The 21,355-nt window shown below is 40.1% G+C and overlaps 1 protein-coding gene across 1 annotated transcript in view; it reads left to right on the top strand.

Annotated features, from left to right (window-relative positions):
• Positions 1–21,355, top strand: part of MEIKIN (meiotic kinetochore factor) — a 147,944-nt gene that overhangs the window by 61,597 nt on the left and 64,992 nt on the right. The window contains exon 9 of the mRNA XM_012505287.2: positions 4,603–4,673. Coding sequence (XP_012360741.1) covers positions 4,603–4,673 — 71 coding nt within the window. The remainder of the gene's footprint in view (positions 1–4,602; positions 4,674–21,355) is intronic.

Raw genomic sequence — 21,355 nt, 5'->3', positions numbered from 1 at the left:
CGAATCCAGCAACACATCAAAAAGCTTATCCACCATGATCAAGTGGGCTTCATCCCTGGGATGCAAGGCTGGTTCAACAAATGAAAATCAATAAATGTAATCCAGCACATAAACAGAACCAAAGACAAAAACCACATGATAATCTCAATAGATGCAGAAAAGGCCTTTGACAAAATTCAACAACCCTTCATGCTAAAAACTCTCAATAAATTAGGTATTGATGGGACATATCTCAAAATAATAAGAGCTATCTATGACAAACCCACAGCCAATATCATACTGAATGGACAAAAACTGGAAGCATTCCCTTTGAAAACTGGCACAAGACAGGGATGCCCTCTCTCACCACTCCTATTCAACATAGTGTTGGAAGTTCTGGCCAGGGCAATCAGGCAGGAGAAGGAAATAATGGGCATTCAATTAGGAAAAGAGAAAGTCAACTTATCCCTGTTTGCAGATGACATGACTGTATATCTAGAAAACCCCATTGTCTCAACCCAAAATCTCCTTCAGCTGATAAGCAACTTCAGCAAAGTCTCAGGATACAAAATCAATGTGCAAAAATCACAAGCATTCTTATACACCAATAACAGACAAACAGAGAGCCAAATCATGAGTGAACTCCCATTCACACTTGCTCCAAAGAGAATAAAATACCTAGGAATCCAACTTACAAGGGATGTGAAGGACCTCTTCAAGGAGAGCTACAAACCATTGCTCAATGAAGTAAAAGAGGATACAACAAATGGAAGAACATTCCATGCTCATGGGTAGGAAGAATCAATATCGTGAAAATGGCCATACTGCCCAAGGTAATGTATAGATTCAATGCCATCCCCATCAAGCTACCAATGACTTTCTTCACAGAATTGGAAATAACTACTTTAAAGTTCATATGGAACCAAAAAAGAGCCTGCATTGCCAAGTCAATCCTAAGCCAAAAGAACAAAGCTGGAGGCATCACGCTACCTGACTTCAAACTATACTACAAGGCTACAGTAACCAAAACAGCATGGTACTGGTACCAAAACAGAGATATAGACCAATGGAACAGAACAGAGCCTTCAGAAATAATGCTGCATATCTACAACTATCTGATCTTTGACAAACCTGACAAAAACAAGCAATGGGGAAAGGATTCCCTATTTAATAAATGGTGCTGCGAAAACTGGCTAGCCATATGTAGAAAGCTGAAACTGGATCCCTTCCTTACACCTTATACAAAAATTAATTCAAGATGGATTAAAGACTTACATGTTAGACCTAAAACCATAAAAACCCTAGAAGAAAACCTAGGCAATACCATTCAGGACATAGGCATGGGCAAGGACTTCATGTCTAAGACACCAAAAGCAATGGCAACAAAAGACAAAATTGACAAATGGGATCTAATTAAACTAAAGAGCTTCTGCACAGCAAAAGAAACTACCATCAGAGTGAACAGACAACCTACAGAATGGGAGAACATTTTTGCAACCTACTCATCTGACAAAGGGCTAATATCCAGAATCTACAATGAACTCAACAAATTTACAAGTAAAAAACAAACAACCCCATCAAAAAGTGGGCAAAGGATATGAACAGACACTTTTCAAAAGAAGACATTTATGCAGCCAAAAAACACATGAAAAAATGCTCATCATCACTGGCCATCAGAGAAATGCAAATCAAAACCACAATGAGATGCCATCTCACACCAGTTAGAATGGCGATTATTTAAAAGTCAGGAAACAACAGGTGCTGGAGAGGATGTGGCGAAATAGGAACACTTTTACTCTGTTGGTGGGACTGTAAACTAGTCCAACCATTGTGGAAGTCAGTGTGGCGATTCCTCAGGGATCTAGAACTAGAAATACCATTTGACCCAGCCATCCCATTACTGGGTATATACCCAAAGGATTATAAATCATGCTGCTATAAAGACACATGCACACATATGTGTATTGCAGCACTATTCACAATAGCAAAAACTTGGAACCAACCCAAATGTCCAACAATGATAGACTGGATTAAGAAAATGTGGCACGTACACACCATGGAATACTATGCAGCCATAAAAAATGATGAGTTCATGTCCTTTGTAGGGACATGGTTGAAGCTGGAAACCATCATTCTCAGCAAACTATCGCAAGGACAAAAAAACAAACACCGCATGTTCTCACTCACGGTGGGAATTGAACAATGAGAACACATGGGCACAGGAAGGGGAACATCACACACCGGGGACTGTTGTGGGGTGGGGGGAGGGGAGAGGGATAGCATTAGGAGATATACCTAATGCTAAATGACGAGTTAATGGGTGCAGCACACCAACATGGCACATGTATACGTATGTAACAAACCTGCACATTGTGCACATGTACCCTAAAACTTAAAGTATAATAATAATGAAATTTTAAAAAAGATTATGAAATCAAATGAGGATTGAGGACTAAGAATTGTCACAGCCAAGACCTAGCCTGGTCCTACGCTATTGTCCTCCAGGTTGGTTAGCAGATGTGGTTTAGCAAACCAGAAACCTGAGGGTCATCCTTAACGCTTCCTTTTTTGTCATTTCTCAGGCTAATATCTAATCTATTTCCAAATCTGGCAGGAGTTATTAGTCTCTAGGATTAACAGATTTAGCAAATAAAGTTACAGAACACCCAGTTAAATTTGAATTATAATAAACAGCAAATAATTTTTAAGATAAATATGTCCTAAATATTGCTCATGCTTGTGATATTAAATGTGATATACTAAAATATTATTCATTGTTTATTTGATATTCACATTTAACTGGGCATAGTGTATTTTATCTGGCAACCCTATTAGCCTCTGTAGTGAGGCTGAGGAATACATAAGAAATACACAGATCATAAAAAGAAGGACTTTGTAATGGTAAATTAAGGAGCTTGAGTTTAACTTGGGGCAGTAGAAAGCCTTTGAAGAGTTTTAAGCAAAAAATATTTGCATTTTAAGTATACAAGGATGATGGACTGCAGAGGGAGGTGAATTGAAATGCTGTTGAAACTAAAGAAAAGTCTCCTGGTGCCTTAATTCAAGGTAATATTGTTAAGAATAAAGAAAAGCTGGACCAGGTATCATGGCTTATGCCTGTAATCCCAGTACTTTGGGAGGCCGAGGTAGGCAGATCACTTGAGGTCAGGAGTTTGAGACCAGCCTGGCCAACATGGTGAGACCCCATTTCTACCTAAAAAAAAAAAAAATAGGCTGAGCATGTTGGGTCACGCCTGTAATCCCAACACTTTGAGGGGCCGAGGCGGGCAGATCACCTGAGGTCAGGAGTTTGAGAGCAGCCTGGCCAACATGGGGAAACCCTGTCTCTACTAAAAAAAAACCACAAAAAACAAAAAGAAACCAAAAATTAGCTGGGCGTGGTGGCAGGCACCTGTAATCCCATCTCCTCGGGAGGCTGAGACGGGAGAATCGCTTGAACCCGGGAGGTGGAGGTTGCAGTGAGCCTAGATCACGCCACTGCACTCCAGCCTGGGCGACAAAGAGCAAAACTCTGTCTCAAAAAAAATTATATATATATATATATATATATATACATATATACACACATACATACATATAAATTAGCTGGGCATGGTGGTGTGTGCCTCACCTACTTGGGAGGCTGAGGCAGGAGAATTGCTTGAACCCGAGAGATGGAGTTTGCCGTGAGCCTGGGTCGCGCCATTGCCCTCCAGCCTGGGGAACAGAGTGAGACTCCATCTCAAAAAAAGAAAAAGAAAAGCTGAATATGCAATTTTAAATGCATATGATAGGCAAAATTGGCACATAGCAGAACACTCAATAAATACTTATTGCTTGGATTGAGTCCAGAGAGAGGAAAAGGGAAGACTCAAGACTGAAGAAGAGACATAAAAAGGAGCCAGGTTAGAAATGTTCCAGCCTGTTGAAGTAAGGTACAGTGAGGTAGGACAGGAAAGGTTTCTGCTGATATTGGTGGAAGTACAACTGGATACTTTGGATTTGGAAGTAAATAGGAGGAGAGGAAATAAAGTTGATATATGTGGACAGATCTTTTAAGAAATTTGCCTGTGGGCAAGAGGAGGTATAGGGGCTGTAGCAGGAGTTGGATATGAGGTACAAGGAAAGTTTTTGATGAGAGAGGCTTGAGAATGTTTAAAATGCTGATAGAAAAGTTGCAGTAAACAGGTAGACTAAAAGCTGAGGCTTTGCCACTGTACAGTTTTTCCATATAACCAAAAACCACTTGTACCCCTAAAGCTATTGAAATTTAAAAAAGGAAAAAAGAAAAAATTGTAGTAGAAAAAGAGCTTGAAAATGTGGAGAGTGGAAATGATAGGATAATGAATGAAGAATTATAATCACATGCAACTTTCCCTACTAACTGAAATATTTTATATATTTTTTATTTGCTTCTGTGAAACCTGGAGCTCTCAAGGATGTTTTTGTTATTCAACGTACATTAATTTTTCTTGTTTAATTATTGACAAAGGTGCAGTCATTACAATCAGGGGTTTTAAAAATATTGTTTTGCTTTGTCAAATTTGAATTCTCTTGTCCTTTGGACTCATAGTTAATGACAGATGAAATAAGTAGAATACTAAACTATGTTTTTATTTATAGATAATGCAGCTTGTGAGATTTTGCTTGCTGAGAAAACTTGCCCTTCAACTCCTGAAAAAACAAAGAAAAAAGCAAGTATTGAAGCAGAATAACTATATAAATCATAATACATTTCATTAATGAAGAATATACTTTTAACTAACAGTTTAAATTTGCTTTTTTTTTTTTTTTTTTAACGAAATGGTGTCTCATTCTGTCACCCAGGTTAGAGTTCAGAGTTCAGTGCTGCGATCATAGCTCACTACAGCCTTGAACTTCTGGGCTCAGGCTGTTTTCCTGTTTCAGCCTCCCAAGTAACTGGAACTACAGGCATGCATGCACTACCATGCCCAGCTAATTTTTGAATTTTTTTGTAGAGATGGGATATCACTTGTTGTCCAGGCTCATCTCAAACTCATGGCCTCAAGTGATCCTTCCACCTCAGCCTCCCAAAGTGCTGGAATTACAGGCATGAGCCACTGTACCCAGCCTTAACCAATACTTTTTTTTTTGAGACAGAGTTTCACTCTGTCATCCAGGGTGGAGTGCAGTGGCAAGATCTTGGCTCACTGCAAGCTCTGCCTCCTGGGTTCATGCCATTCTCCTGCCATAGCCTCCTGAGTAGCTGGGACTACGGGTGCCCACCACCACGCCTGGATAATTTTTTGTATTTTTAGTAGAGACGGTTTCACCGTGTTAGCCAGGATGATCTCGATCTCCTGACCTTGTGATCCACCTGCCTCGGCCTCCCAAAATGCGGGGATTACAGGTGTGAGCCGCTGTGCCCGGCCAACCAATACTTTTATAGGAATTCTTTTTCAGCTATTTAAGTCAATAATTAAAAGCATTTTGGGAGTTTATCAAATAGATTATTCAATTTATGAAAAAGCTATGCAGCTTATAAATGAGTATATACTCTATATAAGTTTAATGAAAGAGAATGAAAATGTATAGTAGTCCCCCCTTATCTGTGAGGGATATATCCCAAGACCCCCAGTGGATGTGGATAGTACTGAACCCTATATATACTACATGTTTTTGATCTGATAACTGAGACAGCTACTGAGTAACTAATGAGCGGATAGTATGTCTATCATGGATATGCTGGATAAAGGGATGATTGATTCTGGAGTGGACTGGACTGAGGGGGATGGCACACGATTTCATCATGCTACTCAGAATGGTGTGCAATTTAAAACTTACAAATTGTTTATTTCCAGAACTTTCCATTTTATATTTTGGATTGTGATTGACCACAGGTAACCGAAACTGTGGTAGACAAAACTGTGGATGGGTGATGGGTGGGGGGGAGTACCAGTTTACTGTACATTTTTTCCAACTTTCCTTTGAATAATGCTGAAGATTACTTATGAATCATTATGTTAGGCATGGAATCTGGATCTTTTTTTTTTTGTATTCTTTTGTTTTTTTTGAGAAAAGGTCTTGCTCTGTCACCCAGGCTGGAGTGCAGTGGCTTGCTCACCACTTACTGTAACCTTGATCTCCTCAGACTCAAATGATTCTCTTGCCTCAGCCTACCTAGTAGCTTGGTAGAGACGTGGTTTCACCATGTTGCTCAGGCTGGCCTTGAACTCCTGGGTTCAAGCGATCCACCCGCTTCAACCTCCCAAAGTGTTGGTACAGGTGTGAGCCATCATGCCCAGCTGGAATCTGGAGGTCTTTAGGGAAAATTTTGGACTTTATTTTGTATATAGCAAGAGCTACTTTTTGAGTGGCTTTTCATTAATTATATATTTTCTTTATGGTGTTCCAGGCAGGTTAGTAGTTAGTTTCCATTTGTTTGTTTGTCTGTTTTTACCTATTTTACAGCTAAGAAAACTGAGATTTAGATTTTCACCAGTTTTTTGAGGAGATTGTGGCAGGTCTTTCCGGATCTAAAGCCTATACTCTTTCTACTACACTAGATTGTCACTATAAGGAATTAGAGAGCAAATAGAAAAGGGGCAAGAAGGTGAATAGGGAGACCCATTAGTAGGGAGTTACAAAGATTTTTGGTGACATATAGTGGTGGCTTTGACCAGGGTGTTTGATAGGAGAGATCAAGAAATACGCATGTATTCAAGATAATTTTGCCTGTAGAGTTGATAGATTGGATACAAATGATGAAGGAATAAGAAATGTTTAGAAAGACTTCTAGGTTTCTGTTTTGAGCATCTTTAGTGAATAAAGGTGCTATTTAATGTGATAGGAAAGACAGGTGTTCTGAGGATGCATGAAGATGGAAATGTTGAGAAGGCCATTGGCTATCAATCTGGAGGTCGGGGAACAGATGTACTGTATTATAAATTTTTTTTAAGTCATGGAAACGGGTGAAATATCCTAAGAAAAAGTATCTATAGAGCAAGGAAGAGAAGTGGGCCCAGGTCAATCTCTGGAAAACTCCATAGTCAAGTACAAAAGGAAGAGTGGTGGAGAAGAGGAGAAAAATAAACAGAATGTAGTATCATAGAAATCAAGAGAGGAAATCATTTCACCCACAAAAGGGGGAATGATCAACAGTGTTGAATGCTGCTTGAACGTCCAGTATTATAAAGAATTTTTTTTGTTTTTTGTGTCTATGTTATTTTGATTATTTATTTACATTAAAAATATTAATTATTATGAGTGCTTAATAGCTGTATGTCTTTACAGGGTACATGTGATGTTTTGATAAAGGCACACAATGCATAATAATCAAATCAGGGTCAATGGGATATTCATCATCTCAAGAATTTATTGTTTCTTTGTGTTAGGAAGGAATTTAAAAGTCAATTGTAGGACTTCCAGTTTCCAATGCAGCAATGTAAGAATCTTAGAAGTTGTCACTTTGTCCTAACAACAAGTAAAGTGCTGAACAAACTGAAAAGTCACCAGTTTTTTCTTGGGTCCATCAGAGAAGTAAGGTCATAGAGAAAACTGCTGCACCAAATATTGGAGAGACAAACAGGAGGATACAGAGAATCACAACTTACCAAAACAGAAACCCATGAACAGAAACCTCCATGGGAACCATTGCCAGGATAGGAAAACCTAAACAGTGTTGATTAATTGCTGGAGACTGAATATGGACAAATCTGAGAGTCATAGGTGGTCCCCCTGCCACTTTTGTGAGTTTTACTTCCAGGAGCTCTACCATCAGGTCTTCATAGTAAATGTTAGAGTAAAATCCTCTCATGCTTCTAGCAGTGGGAAGAGAAAGGAACTATTTGAAACAGAATGCTAGAATATTCGGGTTTTTTGTTTTTGTTTTTTGTAACAAGGCCTGGCCTCAGGAGAAAGTATTTTTCAGAACCTAACCTGCTGGGGGACCTATGTGGTAGACAAACTGGTTCTAAAGTTTATATGGAGAGGGAAAAGATACAGAATAGCCAACTCAATATTGAAGGAGAAAAAGTCAAAGGACTGATACTACTTGTATTTAAGACTTACTGTAAAGCTACAGTAATCAAGACAGAATGGGTTTGGTAAAAGAATAAACAGATCAATGGAACAGAATAGAGAGAGAGCCCAGAAATAGATCCATATAAATATAGTCAACTGATCTTTGACAAAGGAGCAAAGGCAATATAATGGAGAAAAGTTGGTATTTTCTACAAATGGTACTTGAATAACTGGACCCCCAAATGCAAAAACATGAACCTAGACACAGACCTTATACCCTTCACAAGAATTAATCAAAATGGGTCATGGACCTAAATGTAAAATGTAAAACTATAAACCTTCTAGAAGATAACATAGGATAAAATCTAGGTGACCTTGAGTATGGTGATGACTTTGTTTTTTTTTTTTTTTTTTTTGAGACGGAGTCTCGCTCTGTCACCCAGGCTGGAGTGCAGTGGCGTGATCTCGGCTCACTGCAAGCTCCGCCTCCTGGGTTCACGCCATTCTCCTGCCTCAGCCTCTCCAAGTAGCTGGGACTACAGGCGCCTGCCACCACGCCCGGCTAAATTTTTTGTATTTTTAGTAGAGACGGGGTTTCACCGTGGTCTCGATCTCCTGACCTCGTGATCCGCCCGCCTCGGCCTCCCAAAGTGCTGGGATTACAAGTGTGAGCCACCGCGTGTGGCCGGTGATGACTTTTTAGATAGAATACCAAAGGCAGAATTGTAAAAGAAATAATTGATAACCTGGACTTCATTAAAATAAAAAAACTTCTGCTGTATGAAGGACAATGTCAAGATAATGAGATAACAAGCCACAGATTGGGAGACAATATTTGCAAGACATATAAAAGATTGTAAACCAACATAGACAAAGAAGCCTTAAAATTCAAAAATAAGGGCCAGGCACAGTGGCTCATGCCTGTAATCCTGGCACTTTGGGAGGCCAAGGCAGGCAGATCACTTGAGCCCACGAATTTGAGACAATCCTGGGCAACATTTTGGTTTTTTTTCTGTAGAGACAGAATCCCTCTCAGGAGGCTGAGTTGGGAGGATCGCATGAGCCTGGGAGGTTAAGGCTGCAGTGAGCCCTGACCACACCTCTGCACACTGTTGCCTGGGCAACAGAGTGATACCCTGTCTCAAAAAACAAAAACAACAACAAAAACAAAAACCAACCAAACAAAAACCCTCAAGAATAAGAAAATGAAAAACCTAATGAAAAATGGGCCAAAGACCTGAACACACACCTCACAAAAGAAGATATACAAAAGGCAATAGTTTATGAAAAGTTGTTCAACATCATATGTCATTAGGCAATTACAATTGCAAATTAAAACAACAGTGAGTGGCTGGGTGCTGTGGCTTATGCCTGTAATCCCAACATTTTGGGGAACTGAGGCAAGTGGATTGCTTGAGCCCAGGGTTCAAGACCAGCCTGGGCAACATGGCAAAACCCTGTCTCTACTAAAAAATATTAGCCTGGCATGGTGGTGCAAGCCTGTAGTCATAACTACTCTGGAAGTGAAGGTAGGAGGATCACCTGAATTTGGGAGGTCAAGGCTGCAATCAGCTGTGATCATGCCACTGCACTCCAGCCTGGGCAACAGAGTGAGACTCTGTTTCAAAAAAACCAAAAACAGCAACAGCCAGTTATTATTACACACCCATTAGAATGGCCAAAATCCAAAATACTGACAACACCAAATGCTGGAGGATGTGAAGCAATAGGAAATCTCATTCTTTGCTGCTGAGAATGCAAAATGATACAGTCACTTTGGAAAATGGTTTGGTGATTTTTAAAAACTAAACATACTCTTATATATGATTCAGCAATTACATTCCTTAGTGTTTATGCAAATGAATTGAAAAATTGTATCCACACAAAAAATGCAGCTGAATATTTATAGCAACTGTTTTCATAATTTCCAAAACTTGGAAGCAACGAAAATGTTCTTCAGTAGGTGAATGCATAAATAAACTGTGGTATATGCAGACAATGGAATATTATTTAGCACTAAAAAGGAATTAGGTATCCAGCAATGAAAAGACATGGAGGAAACTTAAATTCATATTACTAAGTGAAAGAAGTGACTTTGAAAAGGCTACATACTGTGTGATTCCAACTATATGATGTTCTGGAAAAGCAAAACTATGTTGACAATAAAAAGATTGGTGGTTGCCAGAGGTTAGGAGGAAGGGATGGATGAATAGGCAGATTACAGAGGAATTTTAAGACTGGGAAACTACTTTGTATGGTATTAGAATGGTGGGTACATCTCATTATATATTTGTCAAAACCCACAGAATATACAACAGCAAGAGTGAACCCAACCCTAAGGTAAACTGTGGACTTTTGAGATAATGATGTGTCAGTGTAGGTTCATTGATTATAATAAATATACCACTATTGTATAGGATGTTGATAGCAGGGGAGGCTTTACATGTGTGGGGACTGGGGATATATGAGAATTCTATACTTTCTGCTCAAGTTTGCTGTGAATCCAAAACTGACCTAAAAAATAAAATTCATTAATTTTTTTTTAAAAAGTCAGTTGAATTTGGAATCATGAAGGAAACTGGTGACTTTGGTAGGAAAAATTTTAGCAGACTAAAGAGAGGCAAACCAGATTAGAATAGGTTGAAGACCATGGAAAGTGAGGAAGTAACAGTTATTTATAGAGCTTGACTCTGAAGAGAAATAGAGAAAAATAATGGTAACTGGATGAATATGCAGGGTTATAGGAAGCTTTTTCTTTTAAGATGAGATATACTGTATCATTGTTGAGGACTAATGGGAATGAAGGAAGGGAGGAAGAGAGGATAGCTAAATTTAGCTCAATAGGCAACTAGAATTCTCTGTGGCCTAGAGATCTAATTGAACTTGGCCCGAATTTCACTTCTTTAGCCAAAAGCAATAAAAAAATCTTCCCCATCCTTTCTACATTTTCTTTTCTTCGCTTCCTCATGATTACCTGTCCTTCTCCTGCTTCCATGCGTACTGTCAGTTCCATGAATTCTCCCTCACTCTCTCACCTTCCCTCCCTCCTGGGGCTGAAGAGGCAGCCACAGACAGCAATCCTATTCCCTCACCCCCACAGAGGGGCAACTGTGCATTCTCACACACACACCAAAGACAAATTATACTGCCTGCTCTAGGCCAAGGCTCAGATGAAGCCTGTCCCTTTCAGTTTCCTGCCTATGGCTGTTCCCAGGGGAAGCAACCCCATTCTTCCCACTTGCAGGGCCACAGCACAGCTGCTGCTGCCTCCACCTGAGCATTCTGCCAATGGCCACAGGGTCATTCTGCCCCTGCATGCCACAGCCAGCATCTTTACACACCATGAGGGGGCCTAAGGGCACAACCTAGCTTGGCTCTACCTCCCCTAGTACCCAAGGACACTATCCAGGGGTCTGAAGATCACCCAGCCTGGTACACCATTGGTTGCACCTGAGCACTCTCCCCAGGGTCTGAGATCAGGCCCAGTCAACCTGCCACTACCACCACAGCTGGCATTCACCAGCATGTGCCACTTGCAGATCTGGAAACCAGTCTTCCCAACCCATTGTACCCATGCCAACACCCACACGGTTGACTGGGTTCCAGTGGATTTTCCTACCACTGCTACTGCTATTGGCCATGCCATGCACACTCCACAAGGACTCTAGAATTCACCCACCTACACAGCCTACTGCTGCCATGCCTGGCACACAAGCAAGACACCTAGAGGCCCAAGAATTGGCTACCTGGATCCACTAACACCAATGCCAGGTTGTGCTGCCTTGGGGCCCAAGGACAGGCATGCTTAACATACCACTGCCACCATTGAGGCCTGGTGACCAGTCTACTTGGCATCCCAGTCCCCAGCAAAACTTCATCATAGCCTCCACTAACAACCACATGCTAAGCCACCAAGGAAATCACAGATACCACCGATGCTGTTTACAGCAAAAGAAATCATACAAAGACAATAATACTGCATATGCCCAGAATCAGAGCAAATGTGCTCTAGCCTACCAACACCATATACACATCTTCAGAAAAATGTGCCCCTGATGAAAGCAAATTCAAAAAAATTGGAAAAAGCAGCTGTGACACCAGATGCACAGATATCAATGTGAGGACACAGGAAACATGAAAAAGCAAGGAAATATACACCTGCAAAGGTACACAATAATTCTCCAGCAACAGATCCTAATACAAAAGAAATTCATGGCCAGGCACAGTGGCTCATGCCTGTAATCCCAGCGCTTTGGGAGGCTGAGGTGGGCAGATCACGAGGTCAGGAGATTGAGACCATTCTGGCTAACATGGTGAAACCCTGTCTCTACTAAAAATACAAAAAATTAGTCGGGCATGGTGGCACGTGCCTGTAGTCTCAGCTACTCGGGAGGCTGAGGCAGGAGAATGGCATGAACTGAGGAGACGGAGCTTGCAGTGAGCGGAGATTGTGCCACTGCACTCCAGCCTGGGTGTCAGGGCAAGACTCCATCTTAAAAAAAAAAAAAAAATTCACAAAATCCCAGGAAAAAGAATTCAAAATTTTGATACTAAAGAAGCTTGGTGCGATGCCAGAGCATTCCAAAAAACAATACAAAGAAATCAGAAAAAAATTTCAGGATACAAATGAGAAATTTACCGAAGAGATGGACATTATTGAAAAAAGAACCAAACAGAAATTCTGGAAATGAAGGTTTCATTGAATGAAATACAAAATACACTCAAAAGATTCAACAATAGACTAAATCAACCAGAGGAAAGAATCTCAGAACTTGAAGACAGTTCTTTTGACATAACCCAGTTAGGCAAAAATAAAAAATTAACAAGAATGAGCAATGCCTTTGTGACTATGGAACACTATCAAATGACCAAATACTCAAAGTATTGATATCCCTGAGGGCAAAGAGAAAATGAAAGGGTTTGAAAACCTATTTAATGAAATAGGTGAAAAATTCCCAAGTCTAACAAGAGATGTGGGCATCCAGATATGGGAGGCTCAGTGATTTCCCAGACAGATACAACATAAAAATGTCTTCTCCATGGCATATTGTAGTCAAACTGTCTAAGTGAAAGACAGAGAATTCTGAAAGCAGCAGGAGAAAAGTATATAGTCATAAAGGAAACCCTATTAGACTAACAGCAGACTGTCTCAGCAGAAGCCTTACAGGCCAGGAAAGAATGATATGATATATTCAAAGTGCTGAAAGAACAAATCTGCCAGCCGAGGATACTATATACAGCAAAATTGTTCTTCATCAATGAAGGAGAAATAAAGTATTTCCCAGACAATCAAATGCCGAGAGAATTCATTACTACTAAACTCAAGGGAGTCCTACAACTGGGAGTGAAATGGTGATAGTTACTATCATGAAAACACATGAAACTATAAAACTCACAAGTAAAGCAAACACACAAAGGAGGAGGAGAAAGGACTCAAATGATTCCACTACAGAAAACCACCAAAACACAGTGACAAATAAGAGAAAAAGAAAGGAACAAAGAGTATACAGAACAATCAGAAAACAATTAAGAATATAACCAGAACAAAGCATGACATATCAATAATAAACTTGAATGTAAATGGATTAAATTCTCTACTTAAAAGATATAGACTGGCTGAATGATTAAAAAAACATGATTCAACTATATGCTGCCTACAAGAAATGCACTTTATCTGTAAAGAAATATAGAGACTCAAAGTAAAGGAATGGTGAATTACTCCATTTTCACAATGCTGATAAAAACATACCTGAGATTGGGAAGAAGAAAAGGTTTAATGGACTTACAGTTCCACATGGCTGGGGAGGCGTCACAATCATGGCAGAAGGTGAGGAGGAGCAAGTCATGTCTTACATGGATGGTGGCAGGCAGAGAGAGCTTGTGCAGGCAAACTTTCATTTTTAAAACCATCAGATCTCATGAGACGTATTCACTATCACAAGAACAGCATGGGAAAGACCTGCCCCCATGATTCAGTTATCTCCCAGAGGGTCCCTCCCATAACACGTGAGAATTATGGAAGTTACAAGATGAGATTTGGGTGGGGACACAGAGCCAAACTATATCAAATAGAAAAAGATATTCCATGCAAACGGAAACCATAACTGAGCGGGAGTAGTCATATTTAGATAAAACAGACTTTAAGTCAAAAACAGTAAAAAAAAAAAAAAAAGGACAAAGAAGGTCATTATATAATGATAAAAGGATCAATCTAGAAGAGAGTGTAACAATACTAAATACATATGCACCCAACAATGCTGCACTCAGATGTATAAAGCAAATATTGCTAGATCTAAAGAGAGACAGAATCCAATATAGTAATGGGGGAGACTTCAACACCCCACTCACTCAGCACTCAACAGATCATCTAGACAGAAAATCAACACATAAACGTTGGATTTAAACTGGACTTTAGACCAAATGGGCCTACAGACATATACAGAACCTTTTAGCCAACAACTGCAGAATACATATTAACATTCTTCTCATTCACACATGGGACATTCTCCAAGATAGATCCTATGTTAGGCCACAAAACAAGTCTCAACATACTTGAAAAAATTGAGATCATGTCGAGTATCTTCTCAGGCCAGAGTAGAATAAAATTAGAAATCAATACCACAAGGAAGTTTGGAAACTATACAATACTTGAAAACTTAGCAAGATGCCTCTGAATGATCATTGGATCAATGAAGAAATTAAGATGGAAATAAAAAAATTCTTGAAATAAAGACAGGAACAGTGGCTCATGCTTGTAATCCCAGCACTTTGGGAGGCTGCAGTTGGAGGGTCACTTGAGGCCAGGAGTTTGAGACCAGCCTGGACAACATATTGAAACCCCGTTGTCTCCTAAAAATTTTAAAAATTAGTCAGGCATGGTGGTGCATGTCTGTACGCCTAATTACTCAGGAGTCTGAGGCAGGAGGATCACTTGAGCCCAAAAGTTTGAGGCTGCAGTGAGCTACAGTAGTGCTACTGCACTCTAGTCTGGGTGACAAAGTAAGACCTTGTCTCTTAAAAAAAATTCTTGAAATAAATAAAAATTGAAACACAAAACACCAAAACGTATGGAATATCATAAAAGCAGTGCTTGGAGGGGACTTTATAGCAATAAATGCCTACATCAAAAAAGTAGTATGTGCTTATGTAAATTTAATGTTATGTAAGAAAAAAAGTAGAATGATTTCCAGTAAAGAATTTAATGATGCACTTTAAGGAATTAGAGAATCAAGAACAAACAAAACCCAAAATTAGCAGAAGGAAGAATAATGATCAGAGCAGAAAGAAATGAAATAGAGACTAAAAAAAATACAAAGTATCAATGGAATGAAAAGTTCGTTGTTCAAAAAGATAAAATTAATAAACCACTAGCTAGGTTAACCAAGGAAAGAAGAGAGGAGACCCAAATAAACAAAATCAGGAATGAAAAAGGAGACGTTACTACTGATACCACAGAAATAGAAAACATCAGCAGAGACTTTTATGAATAACTATATACTAACTAGAAAACTTAGAGAAATGGGTAAACTCCTGGAAACATACAACATACCAAGATTGAATGAGGAAGAAATAGAAAACCTGAACAGACCGATAGTGAGTAGTGAGATTGAATCAATAATAAAAAGTCTCCCAATAAAGAAAAGCTCAGGATCGATGGATTCACTGCCAAATTCTACCAAACATATAAAGAAAAACTAATACCAATCTTCCTCATATTATTTCAAAAAGTTGAAGAGGAGGGAATCCTCCCTAACTCATTCTTTGCGGCTAGCACTACCCTGATTCCAAAGCTAGACAAGGACACAACAACAACAGCAAAGAGAAAACTACAGGCCTGATGAACATAGACACAAAAATCCTCAAAAAAATACTAGCAAACTAAATCCAACAGCACATCAAAAAGATAAAACACCTTGATTAAGTGGGTTTTATACCAGGGATGCAAGAATGGTTTAACCTGTGCAAATCAATAAATTTGATAACATTACATTAACAGAACCAAGAACAAAAACTATATGATTATTTTTATAGATGCAGAAAAAGCATTTCATAAAACTAAACATCGCTTCATGACAAAAACTCTCAGCAAACTAGGCATAGAAAGAACATACCTTAAAATAATAAAGGCAATATATGACAAAACCCACAGCTAACATCAGACTCAATGGGGAAAAGTTGAAAGCCTTTCCTCTAAGAACAAGACAAGGATGCCCACCTTCCCCATGCCCATTAAACATAGTACTGGAAGTTGTAGCCAGAGCAATCAGCCAAGAAAAAGGAATAAAAGAGGAACTCAAATTGACCCTCTTTGGGGACTACATTATTATTATTATTTTTGGAGACAGAGTCTCTCTCTGTCGCCCAGGTTGGAGTGCAATGGTGCGATCTTGCCTCACTGCAACCTCCATCTCCCGGGTTTAAGCAGTTCTCCTACCTCAGTCTCCCAAGTAGCTGGGACTACAGGCATGTACCAGCATGCCCAGCTAATGTTTGTATTTTTAGTAGAAACAGGGTTTCACCATGTTGGCCAGGATGGTCTCGATCTCTTGACCTGATGATCCACGCACTTCGGCCTCCCAAAGTGCTGGGATTACAGGCATGAACCACTGCATTTGGCCTATTCTTATTTTTAGAAAACCAAAAGACTCCATCAAAAAACTCTTAGGGCTGGGCATGGTGGCTCATGCCTGTAATCCCAGCACTTTGGGAGGCCAAGGCAGGCAATCATTTGAGGCCAAGAGTTTGAGCCCAGCCTGGCCAATATGGCAAAACCCCATGTCTGCTAAAAAATACAAAAATTAGCTGGGCATGGTGGTGCATGCCTGTAATCCCAGCTACTCGGGAGGCTGAGGCACTAGAATCACTTGAGCCCAGGAGGTGGAGGTTGCAGTGAGCCAAGATTGTGCCACTGCACTCCAGCCTGAGTGACAGAGCAAGACTCTCTCTCTCAAAAAAAAAAAAAAAAAAAAGCCAAACAGGCTGGGCGTGGTGGCTCACACCTGTAATCCCAGCACTTTGGGAGGCTGAGGTGGGTGGATCATGAGGTGAGGAGTTCAAGACCAGCTTGGCCAAGATAGTGAAACCCTATCTCCACTAAAAATACAAAAAAAAATTATCCAGGCATGGTAGTGGGTGCCTGTAATCCCAGCTGCTTGGGAGGCTGAGGCAGAGAATTGCTTGAACCTGGGAGGCAGAGGTTGCAGTCAGCTGAGATCACACCACTGCAGTCCAGTCTGGGCAACAGAGCAAGATTCTGTCTCAAAAAACAAACAAACAAAAAAACAACTCTTAGAACTGAACCAAATTCAGTGAAGCCACAGGATACAAACAAGCAAAAATCAGCATTTCTATACACCAATAATATCTGAAAAAAAAATCAAGAAGGTAATCACATTACAACAGCTGCAGAACAAACCAACAAAAACAACAAAAAAAACTAGGTATAAATTTAACCAAGAAGTGAAAGATCTCTACAAGGAAAATTACAAAACACTGATGAAAGAAACTGAAGAAGAAACAAGACATCCCATGCTCATGGATCAGAAGAATTCATATCATTAAAAATGACCATACTATCTAAAGCAATCTATGGATTCAGTGCAATCTCTAACTACATATCAATGTAGTTTTTCACATAACTAGAAAAAACAACGCTAAAATTCATATGGAACCAAAAAAGATCCAGAATAGTCAAAGCAGTCCTAAGCAAAAGGAACAAGCTCAAGGCACTACACTACCTGACTTCAAAATATATTACAAGGCTGTACTAACCCAAACAGACACAGAGACTGAAGGAAAAGAATAGAGAACCCAGGAATGAATCCACATATTTACAGTCAACTGATCTTCAACAAAGCCATCAAGAACATACATTGGGGAAAGCACAGTCTCTCCAGTAAATGATGCTCAGAAAACTGGATATCCCCATGCAGAAGAATGAAACTAGACCCCTATTTCTCACCTTTATTAGGCTGTTCTTGTGTTGTGATTTAAAAAATACCTAAGACTGGATAATTTATAAGAAAAGAGATTTAATTGACTCACAGCTCTGCAGGCTGTACAGGAAGCATGGCAGCATCTGCTTCTGGGGAGGCCTTGGGGAGCTTTTACTCATGGTGGAAGTCAAAGCAGGAACAGGCACTTCAGATGGCAAAAGCAGGAACAAGAGAGAGAGGGTGGGAGAGGTGCTATACTTTTAAACAACCAGATCTTGTAAGAACTCACTCTATCAAGAGAACAGCACTAAGGGGATGGTGCTAAGCCATTCCGGAGAAATCTATCCCCATTATCCAATAACCTCCCACCAGGCCCCACCTCCATCATTGGGGATTTCAATTCAACATGAGATTTGGATGGGAACACATATTCACACTACATCATCACTATCTACCAAAATCAACTCAAAATGGATTAAAGACTTAAGCATACTGAAACTGGACTCCTTCCTTACACCTGAATAGTATTTCATGGTGTATATGTACTACATTTTCTTTATCCAGTCTACCATTGATGGGCATTTAGATTGATTCCATGTCTTTGCTATGTGAATAGTGCTGCAGTGAACATATGTGTGCAGGTGTCTTTATGGTAGAATGATTTATATTCCTTTGAGTATATACCCAATAATGGGATTGCTGAGTCAAATGATAGTTCTGCGTTAAGTTCTTTGAGAAATCACCAAATTGCTTTCCACAGTGGCTGAACTAATTTACATTCCCACCAGCAGTGGATAAGCATTCCCCTTTTCTCCACAATCTTGCTAGCATCTATTAGTTTTTGGCTTTTTAATAAGGCATTCTGACTGGTGTGAGATGGTATTTCATTGTGGTTTTGATTTGCATTTATCTAATGATTAGTGATGAGCATTTTTTCATACGCTTGTTGGCCGTACATATATCTTCTTTTGATAATGTCTGTTTGTGCCTTTGCCCACTTTTTAATGGAGTTGTTTGGTTTTTGCTTGTAAATTTAAGTTCCTTATAGATCCTGGATATTAGATCTTTGTCGGATGCATAGTTTGCAAATATTTTCTCCCATTTTGTAGGTTGTCTGTTTACTCTCTTGATAGTTTCATTTGCTGTGCGGAAGCTCTTTTGTTTAATTAGGTCCCATTTGTCAATTTTTGTTTTTGTTGCAATTGCTTTTGGCATCTTCCTCATGAAATCTTTGCCAAGGTCTATGTTCAGAATGGTATTTTGTTGGTTTTCTCCTAGAGTTTTTATAGTTTTAGGTCTTAAATTTAAGTGTTTAGTCCATCTTGATTTTTGTATATGGTATAAGAAAGGAGTTCAGTTTCAGTCTTCTGAATATGGCTGGCCAGTTATCCCAGCACTATTTCTTGAATAAAACAGTCCTTTCCCCGTTGTTTGTTTTTGTCAACTTTGTCAAAGATCAGATGGTTGTAGGTGTGCAGCTTTATTTCTAGGCTCTCTATTCTGTTCCATTGGTCTTTGTGTCTGTTAAGTTTGTTTGAGGAAGATTTTAGAGGGCCAGAGCTCAGCTCAGCATTCCTAGTTTGCCTGCTCTAACTCTAAGGGTGCTGGTACCAGGCCCCCAGCTTTGTTCTCCAGTCTCAGGAGCTTAGGAACTCACTGCACTGGAGGGGCCTGGTGTTCCTGCTCTGCTGGCCACAGCATTCTGATGGGGAGTGCTGGCCAGTGCCTTTCCTCAGGCAGTGGCATACCATAGCAAGATCTATGCTGGCTTGAGTATGGCAGCAGCAGCAGTGGTGGGGCAGGGTGGCCATTTGCTGGCAGGAGTGAGGCACTGGATTCTGTACACACCCTCATGCAGGCCACATTGGCGGGGCAGAGTGCCGCACATTAGCGGTGGCAGGGTGTGCTCACACCAGCAGTGGTGGAGAGGCAGGATGCATGTACACACATATGCCAGTGGGAGAGAGGAAGTATAGTCGCCTGCGCTTGCGGGCCAGCAAAGCAGTGGAGAGGACCTTGGGCAAGTGCATGACGGCAAGGTGAGGTGGGGGAAGTCTGTAAGGGAGTGGAGGCTGTAGGTAGGCAGGTGCGCATCCATGGTGGCTGGTCAGCGGGAGCTCTCTGATGGTGAGGCATGGTCTGCTAGTGAAGGAGCTATGAGAAGGGCTCCTAGGAAGCACCCTGGTTGGGCATGCGAGGCTGTGCCACAAGTGGACATGCCAGGCTGGGGCCCCAGGAGAGGCTGGCAGATGAGGACACTCAGATCGGACTGGACACATCTCGTAGATAAGACTGCCCCACTCTCCAGGTCCTACAGTTACCCAAAAGCTAAAGCCACCTAGAAGAGTATGGCGAGCCTTGGAGGATGAGCATCCCTGGCCATCCTGCTCCACCTGTATTTCAAACTATTTTGTCTTTCAGCAGATTTTTTAACTTAAATGTGTGACATGTTATTTTTTTCCAGAAAATCATTTATTTCTAAGTTTAAATCTTTTTTTCAAGTTGAAGTAATAGGACATGTGAGAAGTGCTGGAAATGTTTTTATAGCACTATAAAATTTATTTCTTGATTATGAATTTGTTTCAGCCTGGAAAAAATTCTGAACATAGAGATACAAATTTTCAGTTAAACTCTTATTATCTAAAAGTCAAGGTTCATCTTCCCACTATAGGTCTGCTTTTATGTTAAATGATGAGTTAATGGGTGCAGCACACCAACATGGCACATGTATACATATGTAACTAACCTGCACGTTGTGCACATGTACCCTAAAACTTACAGTATAGTAAAAATAAATAAATAAATAAATAAATAAATAAATAAATAGAAAGAAAGCAATGCAGGTAGAACAGTTTAGTTCTGCTGCCTCAGTCCCCAAAACCTGCATTGATAAGAACTAGTCTTTTATTAACTAATATTTTTTGAAAAGACTATAAACATGTACTGATTGGGAAGATTTAGAAATATATATATATATATTTTAACAAATCTAGGAAAAAATGTAGGGAAGCTATATACTTACAGCTACATACAAGCTGATGTTTTAAAATTGGACTGATAGTTGACAATTATGTCAAATGAGACCCCTGGGAAGCAGATACTAAGATGGTATAAAGAGTTCAAACATCAGGGGGTAATGACTAAGAAAGGAAGGCAGGGAAGAAGCAGGATTATGCAGGGATAGCCTCAGTCTTCAATGCACAACTGACAGAAGCTCTCAACAATGGGGAGTTCTGGAGCAAAGATTGTCTATTATGAAAGTCTTGTGTTGGGCTGTTATGCCCAGACATTGGCTGGGGGCTGCTTGAAAAGATGGTGGCCTCCGCATGAAAGCTGAAGCATATTCTAAAGATGTTGTAGTTGGGGGCTATCAGCTAACTACACTCCTTGCACTGGAACAGCTGGTTCTTTGTTCGAAGAAACCTGAACAGAGGACCTTCAGGACTGCCACAGTGATG

This window comes from Nomascus leucogenys, chromosome 2, assembly GCF_006542625.1.
Source record: "Nomascus leucogenys isolate Asia chromosome 2, Asia_NLE_v1, whole genome shotgun sequence".
In the NCBI taxonomy this organism is placed as follows: domain Eukaryota; kingdom Metazoa; phylum Chordata; class Mammalia; order Primates; family Hylobatidae; genus Nomascus; species Nomascus leucogenys.
The sequence above is the reverse complement of the archived record's forward strand: the minus strand, read 5'-3'. Positions and strand labels throughout refer to the sequence as shown.